At 41.4% G+C, this 19216-nt stretch overlaps 2 protein-coding genes across 2 annotated transcripts in view; one reads left to right on the top strand and one right to left on the bottom strand.

Moving 5' to 3' along the window:
* Window positions 1-16: 16 nt before the first annotated feature.
* Window positions 17-5697, top strand: LOC117253781 (very long chain fatty acid elongase 4-like). The gene is made up of 7 exons (XM_033621467.2): window positions 17-173; window positions 672-859; window positions 1041-1121; window positions 1233-1289; window positions 1372-1486; window positions 3292-3419; window positions 3977-5697. Exons 1-7 carry the CDS (start codon window positions 116-118, stop codon window positions 4139-4141), a joined length of 792 nt encoding a protein of 263 aa, XP_033477358.2. The 5' UTR covers window positions 17-115; the 3' UTR covers window positions 4142-5697.
* Window positions 4410-19216, bottom strand: part of glis1b (GLIS family zinc finger 1b) — a 95377-nt gene continuing 80570 nt past the window's right edge. The window contains exons 10-12 of the mRNA XM_033621461.2: window positions 8842-8999; window positions 7860-8015; window positions 4410-6117 (exon numbers count right to left, since the gene is read on the bottom strand). Coding sequence (XP_033477352.2) covers window positions 5981-6117; window positions 7860-8015; window positions 8842-8999 — 451 coding nt within the window. The 3' untranslated portion in view covers window positions 4410-5980. The remainder of the gene's footprint in view (window positions 6118-7859; window positions 8016-8841; window positions 9000-19216) is intronic.

Genomic DNA, 19216 nt, shown 5'->3' on the forward strand with positions numbered 1-19216 from the left:
CCGGTCAAAAAAGAAAAAAAAGAAAAAAAGATAGTGAAGAGAAACAGGAAATGATTCAAATCTTCTCAGCGCTCTTTCGTGATCACTGAAGTTCATTTTGTTTCCAGGTTTCAAGATGGCTTCTGCATGGCAAAGTGTCCTGTCTGTGCACCAGAGGATAGTGGACAATGGAGGTATGAGGATGAATATTTTTCCTGCATGTAGAGTTAAGTCTCAACAATCCACAGTGTGTGTGTGTGGGAGTTAGTAGCTGCAGATGTGCTCTCTAGATTGTCTTCGCATGACTGTCACATGATTAGCCACCATGCTACATGTGTAGGTGATTATACTGTAACAGTGGGGGGGGGCAGAGGAGTGGGAGGAACAGCGACACTAACATACAGAGGACACTTTGATTGTCAAGTTTACAAAGTTCAAGTTTATATCTGCATTTGAATGAGGATTTGGTTTGCATGAACAAAGCTGCACACACAACAGGTCATCTGAGCTGAACTGGAACAAGACAAACTGTAAAAACCTGGCATTTCCTGTGCAGACTAAAACAAAATTCCATGTAGAGAGTTTGGGCAAGTCAAGGCAGCTATTTAAACGTGTAATTCCAGCCAGAGATGTGTCCTGTAATGTATTTATTCATTTGTAAATAGTCCCTGACACAGAACTCTATGTTCCAGACAAGAGGACGGACCCATGGCTGCTGGTCTACTCCCCTGTCCCGGTGGCACTCATCTTCCTGGTGTACCTCTGTGTGGTCTGGGCCGGCCCTCGTCTGATGAAACACAGAGAACCCGTTGACCTCAAAGTGGTTCTCATTGTTTACAACTTTGCCATGGTCGGCCTGTCTGGCTACATGTTCTGTGAGGTGAGGCTGTGCTGTGATTTGCTCTGTTTCAACAAGTAAAAAATTAACCATGAGCACAGTGATGATGGAAACACTCACGTTTGCAGCTTTCATCTGCTGCTTCCTCTTAGGAACTTCTGTTTTTTGATAGAAACGGTTATGTTGCTGGTGTTTCATGAAGTAACTGTGTGAATATTTCCAGTTCCTGGTCACATCCTGGCTCTCGAGCTACAGCCTCCTCTGTCAGCCTGTAGATTACAGCAACAGCCCGTTGGCACTGAGGGTAAGCAAGTGTCCTGTGCAGAAGTTTCACAAGCTACAAGTTGAATATAATTCACATTATAATAATCCTACAGAGTAAAACCCACATTTCTCCATTGTTTTAATCCTCCAGATGGCCAGAGCCTGCTGGTGGTTCTTCTTCTCTAAGGTCATAGAGCTCAGTGACACCGTACGTATTTATTTAAACATTTCCTGTATTGGTAAAATTCAGAATGCAGAGTTAAAACTAACAGCCTCCTCTGTATGAGCAGATCTTCTTCATCCTGAGGAAGAAGGACAGCCAGCTGACGGTCCTCCACATTTTCCACCACGGCCCCCTGATGTTCAACTGGTGGGCAGGAATCAAGTATGTGCCCGGCGGACAGTGTAAGTCAACCTTTTTAGTCATTTGCTATAAGTGGTATGATGATATATAAAAAACGGCGTGTACACGTTGTGGATGGAGATTGTTGCTTTAAAGAAACACTTTACATTAAAGCTGGGGTAGACAGTTTAATTTTGGCGTCACTGAGCAAATATCCCATGATAAACTTCGTGCATATTGTAAAATTAGCAGGTAGTAAGGCCCTTATGAGGTGTTTATTAACAAAAGTATGTGTTAATAAGACTATATTAGTGTTTTTACCAGACATTAACACGTCAAACTTGTTGATAATGTATAAACTTTATAATTTATACTGCTTAAGATCATTAATAGAAGCTCAGGATGCATGGTATTGGATTTACCGATATACTCATTTGGCTGATAACCGATACCGCTATCGATATATCTACTTTTTTCCCCACCTAATTTTAGTGGTTATCAAGTCTCTTCTGTCGTGGAATTAATCTCATAATATACATGCACGTTCTTGACATGACAGCCCACCAGCAGATGGCGATATGAAATACAATGCTTTCTGATGTACGTAATATTCATTCATTGTGCAAAATAAGAAAAAACATGTTGACAGATTCTAATGGTTCATTTTAAATCCAACATCGGCGCATACTATCATGCATCCTTTATAAAAGCCCTGTTAGGTCTCTTATCATTGTTTATAACAGCATTACAAACTCATTTTTCAAGTCTTACTACCTTACCCATTGTGTCATTGTTAAACCTTTACTCAGCTTTATATTATTTTGTTTATTGACAGTAATGCATAACTTTATTGCGCATTTATTAGCAAGCAACTCTGCTTTTTGCAGCTACATGGTTCAGGTTAACAAATCCTTTATTATACACTTATCAACAGTTAACTGAGCTATGTGTATAAATTAACAAGCCCCTTATAAGTGCTTATAATCAAACAGTAAACATGTTTATGATGCCATTATTAACACTAATATTTTCCTAGTAACACATGATGTTAATGAGCATTTTATAAGGAACTTATTTCCTTTTAACTACCTTATAACAAGGACCTTAATATAAAGCCTTACTGGGATATGTCTGGAGATTATGAAGGTGCATTTTCAACAAATCCCATGAACAGACCAAACCCAACATTAAATTGTTCCAGGAACAAGTATCGTCTGTGAAGCCAAAGTCCATTTTATTTTTATTCCAGAAAATAAAACGGACCATTCCATTCCATTAAATAGTCTTTGGACTAAGTGCCACAGACGGGTTCAGGGAGATCGAGGAACACATTGTTGTTAGAATTTGTGCTTATTTTCATTCCTAAGATATCTGACATTTAGTTTTGTTCCCTGGACCTTAACACGCAGTGGGTGAGAGGTGTGTTTGTGTGGTGATGTTTACATTGACAAATAATCCAAAAGCACACTAAAAAGAGACTGATTCAACAAATGATCAGAAAACATTTCATTCAGAGAACAAAGTTATTTCTTTGCCACTCCTTAAGCTCATTAATTCTTACTGTCCATTGTCTTTGTGGTCAATTAATGCAAAAATAGCTTAATTTAAATTTCATTTTATGTTACTGAAAGGCTCTGAAACTAAACTGTGATACTTACAGTTTTGGTATCCTCAAGGCATCTTATTGCATCATTCCACTTTGTCTGCTGCCTCACAAGCTGAAACTTGTACCTGTTCAAACTTAATTCACCCACTGTCAGTACTTGTATTCTCCTTTATCCTCTCTCCTTTTATCAAAGGTTTGAAACATTTTTACTGGCTTACATCAATTCACAAGTGTTTCTGCATGTCTGTTTGAATCATGCAGCGTTCTTCATCGGCCTGATCAACTCCTTTATTCACGCTGTTATGTATTCTTACTACGGCCTGGCTGCGCTGGGCCCTCACATGCAGAAGTACCTGTGGTGGAAGAGATACCTCACCTCTCTGCAGCTGGTGAGTGGCCTCCTGCTCTGTGTAAGAAAAATCTTCTGCTGGAAGGTCCTGGCATTCATGTGACATGCAACACTCACTGAAACACTGTTGCAGACCAAGTGTCCCTCCCTCATGGCCACGGCAACTCCAGCAAGTCGGTGCTTCATGCCACACTGCAAATATATAGTGTCTGGCACCAGGGAGTTGGTAGCAGATCCTTTCTGTCCTGTGGGTTGCCAGGTAAGGTACTACCATGTCCCACCAGTGCTTGCTCGGATTAGGATCTGGCGAATTTTGGAGGGCAGGTCGATGCCTTGAGTTCTTCGTCAAGAGTCTCGGGGCCATTCCTGAGCAGTTTTGGCACTGCCATCAGGGGTGTACTGTTGTCATGAGGGGGTGGCGCATGTCAAGTGGAATTCACATGAATGCCGGAACCCGTTTCCCAGCAGAACATTGCATTGCACCAAGATGGTCAATGTTATTCAATTCACCTCACCTATTTAAATCTTGTGGCTGGTCGGTGTATAACATAAATTTGTGAAGTACGCTAATCTGAGCGTTTCTTTCTGCCTCTCCAGGTGCAGCTTATCCTCTTCCTCCTGCACTCAGGCTACAACCTTTTCGCAGACTGCGACTTCCCTGACTCCATGAACCTGTTGGTATTTACCTACTGCATCACCCTCTTTGTCCTCTTCGGTAACTTCTACTATCAGAGCTACCTCAGGAAGAAGAAGCAGAAATAGCTGCAGCGGTGAGGCGGTGAGGCGCTACACACAATCACACTGAGGCTTTGAGGCTTTTTTTCTGCTGTGTGCAGTACTCACTAGTGTCCACTAGAGGGAACAACATGCCCATAGTATGAATGTTTTTCTTATAGTGCTCATAATCAGTGTCAGACTGAAACACTTAATTTTACAGGCCTGTATAAGTAATGTGAACAATTTAAGTTCTCTCTGCATTTTTTTAAGTACCATATATTAAGTTCAGACACATTGCAAAAAAAGAGACATGATCATTCAATTATTTATTTTTTAAATTGAGAAATGACAAACATTCAAATGATTGCTGTAAACAAACTGTACATTTTTTACATATAATAATAACGTAGGTTTGTTTTTCTGCATTATTGCAGAATTAATAAGTCCAAACCCTCCTTCCGAGATAAATCCAAAAAGAAAAAACACTTAACATAATATGGAAATGCAAACATTATATTCCCCACTGCTAAAACAACACGGCAAATTGATATATTCTTTTCTACACTTCAGTCTAAAACAGACTGAAAGATGTGGATTAGAGAGAAAACACATGTCGAGGAGGGAGGGAGCAGACATTTCCATTCAGGACTGTTGGGTTTGAAATGTATATGTTAAAGGGATAGTTTGGATCTTTTAGAAGTGGGGTTGTATTTTCTTGTTTGGAAAAGCAGGCAAAGGTATTGCCAAGGAAGCCAAGTGACGCACTGCTGTGGAGGGAGGCGGGGCAGCAGCATTTTTTCCAGGGTTATGCCACATGTAGAAGATTGTCATTGTGGACTGGGGCTGCCCACTAGCTCACCTGGTAGAGCAGGTGCCCCTGGTGCAGAACTGACACAACAGCCATGGGTCTTTACAGACAGCCCTCTCTTAGGGGGAACCAAAACTTTTATCTTTGCCTTCTTTAAAGCTACCAGACTTTTTTTACCTAGCAAAACACCAGAGTTGCTCATCTACCTTTGCCTCAATGTGTTAGTTTGTTTGTTAGTGTGAGACTTCTGTGAGGCTGAACTAGCCATTAAAATGCCAAAGTCATACAACAACACAAACAAACTAAGCGATCGAGGCAGTGGCAGACCAGCAGCTCCTGTGCTTTGTCAGGTAAAATCACTGTTTTTGTCAAAGGAGTCTGGTAGCTGTAAAGACAGCAAAAATAACATGTTCAGTTCCCCGCCAGAAAGGGCTGTCTGGCTGCAAAGGTGAATTAAAGAAAATATTTTAAATCTAGCATACACCTAAACTGGCAGTGATATTTTTAGGTGGATAAAATGTGTTTAGCTGCTGGCCTCGTGCAAAGCAGTACAGTGCTGCTCCCCCCCACTTAAAAAAAATCCAAACTATCCCTTTACACTGAACAAATGTAACGTGTACATGATGAGTTTACGACCAATAACTGTAATTCTGAGTCTAAGAAATAAAGCTTGTGGATCTTTGAACGGCCAAAACGCACATCTTTTTTAAAAAATATTTTTGCTTTGTCATTTACTGTACTTTTTTGACTTGTCATTCCTGCTTTTCAAATGAGTAAAAATTTTCAAGAGCAAGCACCGGATCTTTGTCTTTTGTTCATGAATTACTGGATAACTTTACATAAGATACAGCAATTACTGTTTGGTTAAACTGGTCACAACTGGAAACCATAAGCAACTGATGACCAGACATCTGTTTTAAAGGGTCAAAAGCCTTAAAGGTTAAGAACCGCTGTTCTTACATACTTTGATGTTTGCATTTCAGCCGTTCAGATACTGTAGTATCAGGAAGAAGAGAAAAGAGGATCCAAGTATGAGAAGATGGGTGTGGTGAAGCGTGCCCTGCTCCAGTGTTGCTCTATGTCTCCGTGTAGACAGAGGACATGTGGCTCATGCTGCGGTCAAAGTTGCCCACCTGGAAGAAGATGCTCTCCTCAGGGCTGGAGGAGAACTGGCACCCTGCACCGCCCTGAAGCTCCTGGGTCAGGTTGAAACCTGAAACAGAAACAATGTGGAGCAGTTTGTTAAACATTTGGATGAAACCATTCAGGTGATTTATTATGGTACGGTTTGGGTTAGGGATGCACCAATTGGCTGATAGAGTCACCGTGTTGATTGCCATCTGCCTAAGATGACATTCACTGATGGCAGTGGCCGCTGTTTTTCTGTTGTATTACATTAATTTTAGGCAGGCTAAAAAGCAGGGCTCAAGACTAATGGCGTCTTATTGTCCCAGGTACAACTCCAGGGTTCAAAGGACACAGTATCTCAATGGTGATGCACCCAACTGTTTTCCTGATAATGCTGCATTGTAAACAACAAATCCATGTCGAAATTGGTAGAAAGAAAGCTAGTTAATGTTAGCTGTTAGCAGCCGGTGGCCAGAGCTAACAGCTAATGGAGGTTGCAGTGAGTTACATCATGATACATTCGAGTTCTACTAAGTAAAAATGAGTACTTGTTGAAGATAAATTATACCATTATCATGATATGTTATCTCATAAATGTAATTTTTGGCAAGAAACTTGAATAAATCAGTCGTTTGAAGGAGAACTTTGTTGATGTTTTCACAACAATATAAAATAGATTTTAGAAAGATAACTGACCAATCCTAAGTCCCACCCCCCTTAGTTACTGTTGCTAAGATGGACAAGCTTGACAAAAAATAAATAAGGTGTCGCCAGGTGTAGCAGTATTTATTAGATTAGATTAGTTTTTGGGCGGCAGGCAATATAGCTTCTAGAAGGCAAACGCAGGGACTACAGCATGAGATGGAAGGATATATTCACAATGTTAACTTTTATGAACAAGGCACGACAACGCAAATTGAGGCTTCTTGTCTCAATAAAAAAGGGAGAAGTTGAGGCAAAGGACTATCTGTCAAAATTGCTCCTGCATGGCTGGGTACATGTCCCCTTTTCCCTTTCTGGGGATCAGTTACTCTGTGTATTTATTACTCAATATAGACCACACTGCTGACCTTAGGAAGATAATATAAACATAAGGACATTAGCCTAAAAGTTTTCTGGCTAACAATAATTCATATCATCCAACCGCTGTCTTTTTTTCCAGATCACTCTAACATTACCGCAGAATTACGGAGGAAGCAAACCTTGGCTGACGTTGTTGATCTGTCATTACATTAACTCCTTTTCTTCGTAGCTATACGTTAGGTAGCAAACACAGTGAGCTAACATTAGCTTACTTAAGATGTGACTATATACAATTTAAAATGTCTGTGAGATTGTGACAGTCCCCCAACCACATCTGGTTCTTTGTCACATAGACAAGCCAAGCATTTAGCATAAGAAGAAAAGGGAAAGCTGACCAAGGTTCTGCCGTGTTTCAAGCTTGTTCAACTGTTATTGGAGCACAAAGTGGAAAGGGGTGGGACTTAGGAAGGGATAATCATGATTTAATATCTACAGTAAAAAAAGGTTTTGAAGCAGTTTAAAAAAAAAAAAATGTTTTTCATGTGTAAGGATATTCATTCAAATAAACACAAGAAGTTTGTGCTCTAGAGAAAGGATTGAATTTGAAGGGTTGAATGACTTAAAAACAATTCCGTTATTTTGTTTTAATGAAGATTTCTTTGTTTCCCTGGCACAAAAGGGGAATCACATAAAAACAACAACAATAATACAACATGGGTATCGCCTAACCAAATTATTTTAAACATTGTATTGGCCCGGAATTTCACGACTGGTGCATCCCTAGTCAGGGTAAAATGTCCTCACCTGCAGTGCCATTGTTGCTAGTTGACATGTGGAAGCCATTGTGTTGATGGGAAGTGTAGGCGTGAGAATCTCCTGGGACGTGGACACCACCGACCGTCTGCTCCATCCTGTAGGAGTCTCCGAAATGGAAGCAGCTCTGAAAGCTGCCTTGGTATTCTAGGAAATGAGAAAGGATGTTGAGGAGCGAGGAGGAGAAAAATAGAAGCCAGACTTGATCGACTGCCACCAGTGTCTATGGGCGATTGTTTCCAAGGTCAGTAAGCTTCCCCTCCAGCCGGATAAAACTTAATGTGGACCTCAAATTATGACAATGCTATATTTGTGCTCGTGCTAACTGCGCCAGCCTCAATAGTATGTAACATTTGTCCCCATCGTCTCAAGTTTGTACTCAGAATGGACCGCAGGAGTCACGATAATGGGAAAGCAGCCTTGCCTGGAGCGCTTTTACGCAACTCCCTGACCACAGCGCGGTTAGAGAGACATCCATGTGTAGATCTTTACAGGGAAAACAGTGTTTAAGGCATTAGGAAAAAGGCTCTGGAGTGACAGCTGAGCCTGCCATGCTAGGGCGCTGAGAGACAGCTGAATACATGAGCCAGCATTTTGTTGGCTAATTCAGCTCAGGGAAAAGGCTTCCGGCATGTGGTTTTCCCTACTCTGTCTCTACGACTCTAATCTCTCTCCGTCCTAAAAATGCTCTGACAGAGCCACGGGCCTTTCATGTGGGTCTGCTGGTACGGCAAGTGTTTGAAAAAGGACACAGGGGTGTTCTTATGTATATTCAAGTGATCTGACACTGTAAATTCCCTCGTAGGAAGTTATAAAAAAAAAAAAAAAAGTAGGTTACATGTTACTGAATCACCTGCAACAGGAAAATTTCAGGATATTAAATTGAAACGCCAATGAACGTTTTTAAATTCAAGCCAAAACAGATTTCCTGAAACAAGTTACATTCAGCCAGATGTCTTTAGGTCAGTCTTACCGTCGTTGGCAGACTGATGATGGTGATAGTGAGAGTAGGGCTTGTGGTGAGGGTGGACATGCTGTTTCTCCAGAGGAGGAGGAGGAGGAGGAGGAGGAGGAGGAGGAGGAGGCGTTCCTGTTCCCTTCATCCCCGGAGACAGGAGGGGACCCGACACACTGGAGGAGACACAGACAGAGTGGGTGAAATATACATTTAAACCTCTCGAGCTGTTACTCACTCCTTTCTAGACGGCCTAAATAATTTCTCAATAAAATGCTTCATGCATTGTGACACCCCAATCTAAGCAGGAGCTACACGTCGGCCCGCGAACCACATGATCCGACAAACCCAGCGGAGCAGTTAGTGATCCTAAACACACAGAAGAAGAAACATTCCAGGCGTGTGGAAACTTGGGCTCCCCACACGTAATCGTCCTCCTACCACATATTATGATCTTAAGTCAACAAACAGCAGAGTGTGCATTCAAGTGAAACCAAGCCCCCCCCCCCCCCCCCAACCCCATCCACACACACAAACACACACACACTGCCCACCACAGCAGTAACCCCAGGCTTTGTGGCCCAGAGAGAAGAAAGCACAATAGTGTTTATATTCATGACATTTGAGAAATAGAAATATTACAATGACAGGTTTGTGACTTTGTGGACTCTGAAAGTCGAGAGAATAAAACTGGCTTATTTTTGGGAATACTGATCATTTGATTAAAGGTTTGTCTGCGCCATTGGATATATTGTTATTTGATGCTGCACTCTCAAATTCACAATTTCAGTGAAGCGTATTACTAAGTTTTCTTTAGGCTCAACATCCAAGAGTCTCACTGTGTGCTGGGAAAACCACAATCAAAGAGGTGAAAGCAAAATATTACGAAGATGATAAACTGGTTCACCCTCAGAACACTCTGCAGCATCTGACTCCAAATTCTGTGTAACACAATATCATCTGACACTAAAGTATGTCGTTGTAATGATGGTTGCTGTCTTTGCTGCTAACTTTGCACATCAAGGGATATCTAAAAATTAGTATAATGACATCATGCATATTAACAGAAATTCCACCACAAAATTAAAGTTGTAAAAAAATTTGCAAATGTAAAAGCTCTTGCAGACATGCCACATTACATGCATGTGATGGCAATTTTACATGTCTATCTCAGGTCTAAATAAGCACCTTTTATATTAAAGTCACAACTGCACAAGTTACGAGATTGCACTGAGTAACATTTCTGTTAACACTTACAAAATGGCACAAGTCTGAAACACTATAAAGCAGGGTTCTCAAAGTTTTTATGACCAAGCACCAAGTTAGGGAGCCAGCACATGGGCCAGGAAAACAGGAAAAATGCAGTTGTGATTTGTCCATTGAAATCACTAACTTAACAGGACTAGCATTGATTACAGACCAAAGTTCCTGTGAAACTTACAAGATGACACTATGTTTCAGCCTCTGGGCCTTCTTCAAAATAAACGAATAGAAGGAAGGAAGAAGGCTCAAAGGCTGAAACGTCATCAAAATAAAAGAAATGCCTATGGAACCAGTGTCCGACACTTGTTTCCTACAATCAAGTCTACTTCCAGTGATCAGCACCTCATTGTAATTTTTGGTGTACATTAATTTTATACTTAAAATAGCACTTAGGATTACCATGACCTGGATGACTGAGAATCTTCACAAATATATAACCAGTAGCTTTCTACCAGTTGCCATTCCCACTCTGACAGACGCTTATTAGTGGGGTGCAGTTTGACACTGTAGCCGAGGAGTACACTAATTGTAAGATACTGAAAGTTAAGGAACTTAAATGGACCCCAGATGAGTAGAATATAATGCATGCATTTCATGTAACATTCTGGCGGCTGCACAAAATGGGTCACCATTGGCCCGCAGGCTGTACTTTGAGTAACTATGCTCTAATGGAGTAGTTTGACATTTTCAGAAATACTTGAATACTCGCTGTTACTCTCTCTGGGTATGTGTGTGTGAGTATGTTTATGTTGGTGGGTGGGCAGGGGGTGAATATTTTTTATATGTGCTTAAATATGAATTCATGACTTATTTCATTGTGAAGCCCATACAGCTTACACTGTATTAAACGTGCTATATTAATAAGAATTATTTATTATTATTTATATTAATATATGCATTTTTTTTTTGGCAGAAAAAATGGATTGTACCAATCCATTGATCTTGATCGTTGTACTGATTCAATGACCCAACCCAATACATCTGTCCAACGTGAAAACACTGGTCTATATTATCATCTTTAGGATACACCTTTATTTTGAAATTCTGTGTCACTTTCAAACATTGCTGGGCGGATGATGGCAAGCTGCCAAGAAAAAGACAAGGATGTTATTTACTGGGCAATAAATCAGAAGTGTGGACATATTTTGGATTTCAAAGTACAAAGGGGTCAACAGACATGGAACATGCCACATGTAAACAATGCCATTACAAGCTAAAACAAGATATACCTGCCTGCTGGGCATTTCACTCCGCTAACTTCAACATCAGCTGCTTTATTTCGACAATGTTCAGCTGAAACAATGTGCATGCAGGATGAAATTTAACCGTGATGTTCTGTTGTAACATGCAGTGAATTACACCAGCAATGAGTGAGAAAAAGTATAAATGATAAATATAATTTGCTACGCACTGATTAGATGAAACATCCACTAACCGCGAGGCTAATTTATGCAATGTAAAAGTGCTTACGCTAACACTGAGCAACAAACTTGGCAGTGAGATTTGGGAGATATTTGCCTTCAGGGGCTTTGAGCCAGATAACTCTGATGTTTTAGAAGAAAAAAATCATAGTTTGGGTTAAAATGAAAGATTTCTTCCAAAAAGGGCTCTCTGGTAGAAAGCCCTGAAGTTTAACTTATCCCAAGTGCTGCTTACTACAAGTTACAATTATTTATGTGGCGTTTTTATTGTTTATGGCCAAAAGCGATAAAGAAAGAGGTGGCAGCTTCTCCTGAAATAAATGATCATATAACGTCGTCTCGTATTGATTGCAGTAGGGCTGCCCCCTAATAGTTGACCAAACAGTCGACCAGAAAGGTCTTTAGTCCGTAAGATTTCATTGGTCACTTAGTCACAGGAAAAAAAGAAACGAAAAGGAAAACAAAACAAAACAAAAAAAAAGTTAAAGTCAGGACATGTGTACGGCCCCTAATTTCCAGGTCTGGTACCTGCAGTTATTCCACAGGCTAGTTAATAACATGTCGGGCAGGAAATCCAAAGTGTGGGATCATTTTGAGAAGGTGAAGGACAAACCCAAGGTGATATGTACAAACATGACGTATCATCTGAAACATGGAAGTAGCTACATGCCCATTAGCCGACAGCGCCATTAACAGGCGGCTCGCTCAGTGTGTGACGTGCACTTGTAGATAAAATATAGGCCTATATTAATGAAGGTTCATTAATACAGTTTTGTATTTCTCTGTAATGTAGCAGTGTTAACAATGTTACTGATACTATTCTTTCTCACACCTTCAACTCAAACCATTGTGTTGCCCTACTCTAAACATATAATTCAATAAGTAAATTAATATTGTAAACATGTGGGCGACTAGACTACTAATGGCCCTAAATGACGACTATTGGTCGACTAGGAATATTCCTAGTTGGGGGTAGCCCCAGATCATGAGCCCCTAAACTAAATTGATTGAAAGTGAAATTGAACTGTGGCAGACTTTGTGATATCAGCAACAACTGTATCGTCTAAAGAATCGATACATAATCGTCTCGTGATGAAACTGGTGATTTAAACCTCTAGTCTTTATGATCAGTGTGGAGCTAGAGCCTGGAGACAGTTAGCCTCGCACAAAGGCTGGATACAGAGGGAAACAGTTTGCCTTGCTTTGCCAAAGGTAAAAAGCATCACGTCTAAAGCTCATTAATCTATATTTTTATGTTGTTTATTTAATCCACATAAAAATGCAAACAGGTCGTACATATTAAACGAGATATGACGTGTTAATAAGTGAGCTGCAGAAGTGGACTTGTTTTACCTTCAGGCAGAGCCTGGCTTGTCTTTATGCTATAAGAGAGATATTTATGTGCGTCTTGTTGTGCCTTTATAAGATCACGGTGATAATTTGACCCAAGAGCAGTAACAACCATGTCTGGTATTTATTCAGACACTTAAATGTTAAATGTGAACGTTAATAAAAAACTGAAATTGACCACAGATTTAACGACTTAATGCTGTGCTCTTGACATTAACTTGATGCAACGGCAATCTGGTCCAAATCCAGACTGATAGACAACAGACCTGCCTTTAAAAACAGACCTGGCCGATCACCTCCCCAAATATTCAGCAGCTACTTAGTACCCTCTCATGACTGCATATCAGGAATGCCAACACATAAACTGCTGCTGTGTTACTATGCGGCGCTGCACTGTGGAAGCATATGGTTTGCACTAAGCGCTATATGAATGTGATGACAGAGTGCAGCTAAAGGCAGCCGAGACCTCTGATGACTGCTCACTGCTGGCCTGGCTGGAGCCTACTATATGACCTACTGCTCCACGCATGAGGGACGTCCCACCCAGCACTCAGTAGCTGGCAGTGGCTTTGTGAAGGGCATTTGGCAGAGAGTGGCTGATAAAGGAAGATGGTAAATGATGTCAAACAAAAGGGTGAGAAGCGGTGAAATGTTCCTGCCAATGCTGAATTTATTTTATGTCGCTGTAGGATAAAGCCTCAGGCTCCCAGTGTTTCTGCCTTCATCAATAGAGATCACCATAAAACTGTACATAAAAAATATACAGTGGCATACTCTTTTTATTACTCTCTATAAGAGAGGTCATGTTTTTACTCTTCTTTCTGTTGGCCTGTCTCATAAACACATCAATGGATCCTATGGACTTTGGTGGAGAGAGGAGGCCTGGGGCCAATTGACACATGACTATATATCAGTGATCATCTAAATCTGAATCTGTTATACTGACGACCACTGGTGCAAACACAGTAACTAGGTGTATTTACTCAAGTGGTGTACCTAAGTACAGTGTTGATGTACTTGACTTGAGCACTTCTATTTTACTCCACTACAAACATTGTACTTTTTTAAAATATGATGTATGATTAAACAGTAAACTCTCCAACGTTACATAAAGTAGTAACACTAGCTCCACATTAATCAGCTACATCTGCAAGTAAAATAATCCAATTATGCAATTTATGATGGAGAAGGCCATAAAGACTTCTACTTTTAATATCTCAAGTACTTTTTGATGCCAAAACATTTTAATACTTGTGTAAAACGATCAACACTTTTACATGTAATGAGGTACAGGCTTGGGCAATATCTATTTTTTCATACCTTCCTGACATTCACTGGAGTATTCTGTTTATGACAGCATTTGTGTGAAAAAAAACAAACAAACAAAAAACAAAAGCTGAGCTACTGGTGATAAAAGTCACTGTAGCATGTACGACATTTTCTAGGATTGGGTGAAATTTTAAAATTTTCCAACCGGCCAGGATAATGGATAATGACTGATGCTTGCCAATACATTTACGAAGGTGCCGTACCCACACTACCCTGACATGGTTTGCCCCATACAAGCTCTCTTAGCCTTTACAGTGTAATAAATAAACAACATAAACTCACAAAATGTCAAAGGAAATATTCTTATCCATTTTCCTCATTAAAAAAAATACAACCTTACACCTTCTGAATTAGGGTTTCTCCCTGTTGATGAACTAAGACTGACTTAATTGCCTGCTTAATTCATCATAAATCACTTCAATTTAACTCAATAGAAACACAATAAAACAAACCCAAACCATCCTGTATCGTCCTTCCACTGTTTCAACAATCACCGACTCTGGTTTGGTTGAAATAAACCATTAATTCACTGAGTTAGAAATGAAAATATACTCGCTCTACCACTGTTTTTCTCCACTGTCTCTCATTGCTGGCTAGCTTTTAACTAGTCCTGTGACGTTATCCCCACCACTTGCGGTCACCATCTCTCTCAGCTCAGCTGCCTGTTATACAAGAATAGACTGACCTCTGGTGGAGTGTGCTGTGCACTACAATACATCGCCCCTATCGGTTTAAAATAAAAAAGAGTGTACGTATTTTTGACAGTACTGAAAATCATACCTTTGGGATTTCTAAACATCCTGGCATACAATAGTACGTCGACATTGCCCAAGCCTAATGGGGTCTGTTTATAGTGTGGTATTGCTGGTATGTCAAAAATCTAAATATTTCCTAAACCACTGCTAATAGCTTTAAAACCAACAAACAAAAAAGGGACTTTCCAGATCTAATGTTTTGCAGGATTAACAAATCAATACAAATTTAGGTGATACAGTATGACTGATGCCTTTGGGAGAAACAGCTGAGTAACAAAATTCTTCTGCACTGGAGCTTTAAGTGCCTTCTACCCACCAACATGTTCATATGGGTATCAAATTTAAGCACTTAACCGTATATGGACTGCACTTGACCTCCATGTCCATCTCTACAAAATTGAGGAAGCTTGTGTGGCACCTTGTGTTAGTCCAGCTCTGGAGAAGCTAGCTGTTAGCGAGCGTGGCTAATCTATGGGTTGGCACGGGCCCAGTGCGTGGCCATGTGTTCCTGCAGAGAGCAGCATTCCCCCAGGAGCTGCTGTCAGCACAAACTCAGGAAACAGTTATACTGTTCATATTTTTACAAGCTGCCTCTATGTGCAGCTAAAGTGAATCATAAGCTAATCACTGCCAGCTGCCCCCGGCCCTGCTCTCGCTAGTCTCTTGCTTGCTTGCTTGCGACTCAGGCTCGAGGTATGAGGGGAATCTTTCAGATGCCACATTAATCTCCCCCCCCGATATTCATCTTCACTGACCAGCCTGCACTACTCTGCTTTTTCCAGCCAGCCCACCCACTCCTGTCCCACTGCAATGAGAGAGTGATCTGACCGCTGACCTGTTGATTCCAGAAGGTAGAGATGGAGGGGAGGCTATCAGATTGATGGACGAGATTTCATAAATATTAAGAGGGCTGAGAGGTTACAAAGAGTGTGGACAGATATGTAAAACACCCTTGTGTCCTGTCTACTACAACAGATGGATGAGACCTTTATTGCGTGGAGATTGTGTTGGGAGGAGAACAAAGTGATGAGCTAGGTGGTTTTATGAGACCTCACTCTTTGCTCACTGAGAACACAGCTCAGTGACTTCAACTTGAGTGGCCCTGTAAATGTTTCTGTGAGTAATATGGGAAAGCTGATGTCATTCTGGGAATGAGCTTTGATTCAGCACAGAGGTTCATGACTGAACTCGGATCTTAGAAATGCCACGGCAAGAAGATGAAAAGCACTTCCAACCTGGGCTGCCCTGAAGCCACTCCAGTCCAGACAAAATGGCTATTCAGGTATGTGGGCACAGACATCAAGTGCAACTGTTGTCCAGGAACATTACTTCAAGCTGATGCACTCTGTTGTGTTAAATAGAAGCTGCCTTTGGAGTCTTGGCTCTTCAAACAGAGGTATGATGGCATGGAAAGAAACCTAAAGATTCATGAGCAGTGCTGCTCTGCTCCTCGTTCGTCTTCCTTCACCTGCAGCTAACTGTCCCACTAGAGAGCGGGGATCAGACTCTGTCCTCCGCATCAGCCTACGTTCTCCACAAACACCCTCTGCCTCGCCTCTCATCTCTCCGACCATTAAGCCCCTCTGATGGATGATGGGGGCTTCTTTGGCGCAGATCGGTGGGAACGCTTCTGGTTCTAGTTAGCAAGCTAAAGCTGTGCTTGAGAGACAGACTGCAGCATCCTGGTTAAAGCTAAGCTAAAGCTAAGCCAGCCCCGCAGGCCCCTGTGTGAAGAGCACAGCCGGGACTCGGGATATTTTGGGGCCCCAAAAGCTCCGTTAGTCCCGGAAAGATAACTGCACTAAACACAAAGATTCAGTCCTTAATCACTGTCCTACTTGGAGGAATTTGACAGTAAATCATCTGAATCTTTTCTGTGAGTTAACCATTTGTGTAGACGGGTTAATTGAAGACTACACATTAATAACCGAACACCACAGAATGAGTGAATGACCACATGCTGCCATGAGCGACTACCTCAAATATGTTTTTGTTTGGGCTGTGAGATTGACACTCATTTTCTGGATCACTGTAGCATGATAATGGCTGGAAGACAGACAGTGTAGAGTTACGAGCCGTGAACGTCCCCCTTCAGAGCAGGAATTCTTAATGTAGCTCTGTGCTGTCTCTGCTGCCACTCTAATTCAATTAGCCTGTGTCAATCACTGCTGAGGTATCAAACCACCTCAGACTAATATTTACAGAGGGGCTCTAATATCAATACGCAGGTAAAGGCTGTAGACTCACCCCTCCGCAATTATATAACCACATATGGCTGAAGCAGTGAATGACAACATTTACCACCCATCTCTCTGTGAGCACAGGCCGCCATGGTGGAACAGCCATCTCTATGAGAGGGGCCCTACACACACACATACGCATGCACATGCACTTGTGCCACGCCAATTGCCAAATGTATTTTAACTGGCATATTTTAATATTAGCTTCAGAAAAATGACACTGGTATTTACAAAGTAAAAGGAGTCTAAATGGCCCATTTGAGCCAGAGTAAACACATTTAGCTATGAGGTCAGAGGCTGCCACACTAGAGGCAGGTTAGTTTGATAATTTTGTCAAAATGTTTAATGTCCTGCTAAACCGTTTGGGAAAAACAAGTGCGGCACTGATATTGACTTTGGCAGCAGCCTGTATACTCAAAGTTTTAAACATGTAAATCAAATGCTCCATCTTCAGGCAAATGTGAGTAGACGTTTCATGCCCGGCTGGTTGTACTGCAGGTCCCCTGCCACAGCTCGCTTTTTGACTCCTCACCCCACCCTCCGTCCACACTCTGTGATGAACAGATATGGCACTACAGTATGTGTGTGTGAGCATTTATGACTGCTCATAGGTCAAACATCTTGATTTGATGAAATCTGTAAATGTGGAAATTGCTGCAATTTTAATGCATTGTCATCGCGTCACAAGTATGTAGGAGCTTAAGGTGGGGAAGGAACACGGGAGATTACTTATGTGGCATAATAGGCACTTAAGTTACATATGTGAGGAAAAAGGGGATTCTCGCTGCTAACCATTCACATTCTCACACACACACAATGCTCAGATGTTCCTCATCAAGCACCCAAAGGAACAGACCCACATCTCACATCCAATAATGTCACCCTGCCTGTGTAACCGCTGTTACAGCATCCCCTACTCAGGTCCTTTTCACTTTCCATTTCTCTTCTCGCGCTGGTAATTGTGCATGCCGTGGAGAAAGAGGCACTGAAACCGCAAGGTAATTTCGACAGCGTTCTCCTGCTTTCAAGGCTTGAAACAACACATCACCTTCCAGATGCTTCCAGGCCGATCTGGCGTCTTTGAGCGGCCCTTGGACGTTTACATCCAGACGGCTTTGCCGCACCGCCCCGCTGCACTGTTTGTGCTGGAAGTCGAGCGGTCTGCTGTGCCTCACACCCCAATCACACGCAATCATGTGTGTTTCCTGGATAACTATATGTAAACTCCTCTCACTCACACACACCAGTACAAATGCATGCGCGGCTCTTAGCGTAAGAAAGCCATCAAACCTCATTCTGTCATGCGCCTATGCTGTATACACTCCCATTAAAGTGTATATATACACATGCAGACACCCATCGAGCAGACCACAGAGTTAAAAGAAAGCATGTTTACGTAACACGATAACTTTTGTAACACAGGGTTTATGATGCTTGATTCCATCCACTCTTTCTCAATGTTATTAAACTGTAAAAGACTGTTTTCCTTTTCTACCTCCCTGGTTTTCGGCACATTGTTTAGTACAGTACACACTGTGCCTCCTGACGACACTCCGGCTCTGTGAGCCTGCTCTGCTGGCTCTCGGGGGAAATCATCTGCACTAATAGGAAACATGCTGTGCCTCATACACACACACACACACACACACACACACACACACACACACACGAAGAACAACACGAACACATAAAATGAATAGTCCGTTTCTGCTGAAGTGTCCTTGAGCAGGAGTTGCACTTCTACGCGCTGCAGGTTTTCCATGGTCTCTCTGGTATCTAATGTAAGAGGTGGCTTTCTAAAAACGTTTCAGTGCAACTGTCTCGTTACAGTCAATTAATTTCTTTTAAAACAGGACTAAATAGATTCATTTTCGTCTTTGCCAAAGATGTAGCAATACTGGCACACTGAATAATACTAAATTTGTTTTTATTGCTTTCTCTTTAAAAGTATCCCCAGTTGAACTTATTTTCACAATTATCTGGGAGATGCATCATCTTCTGAGATGGCATAATTTAATGCACTTCATTGTTAGTA

The sequence above is a fragment of the Epinephelus lanceolatus genome, chromosome 6 (assembly GCF_041903045.1).
Source record: "Epinephelus lanceolatus isolate andai-2023 chromosome 6, ASM4190304v1, whole genome shotgun sequence".
Classification (NCBI taxonomy): domain Eukaryota; kingdom Metazoa; phylum Chordata; class Actinopteri; order Perciformes; family Serranidae; genus Epinephelus; species Epinephelus lanceolatus.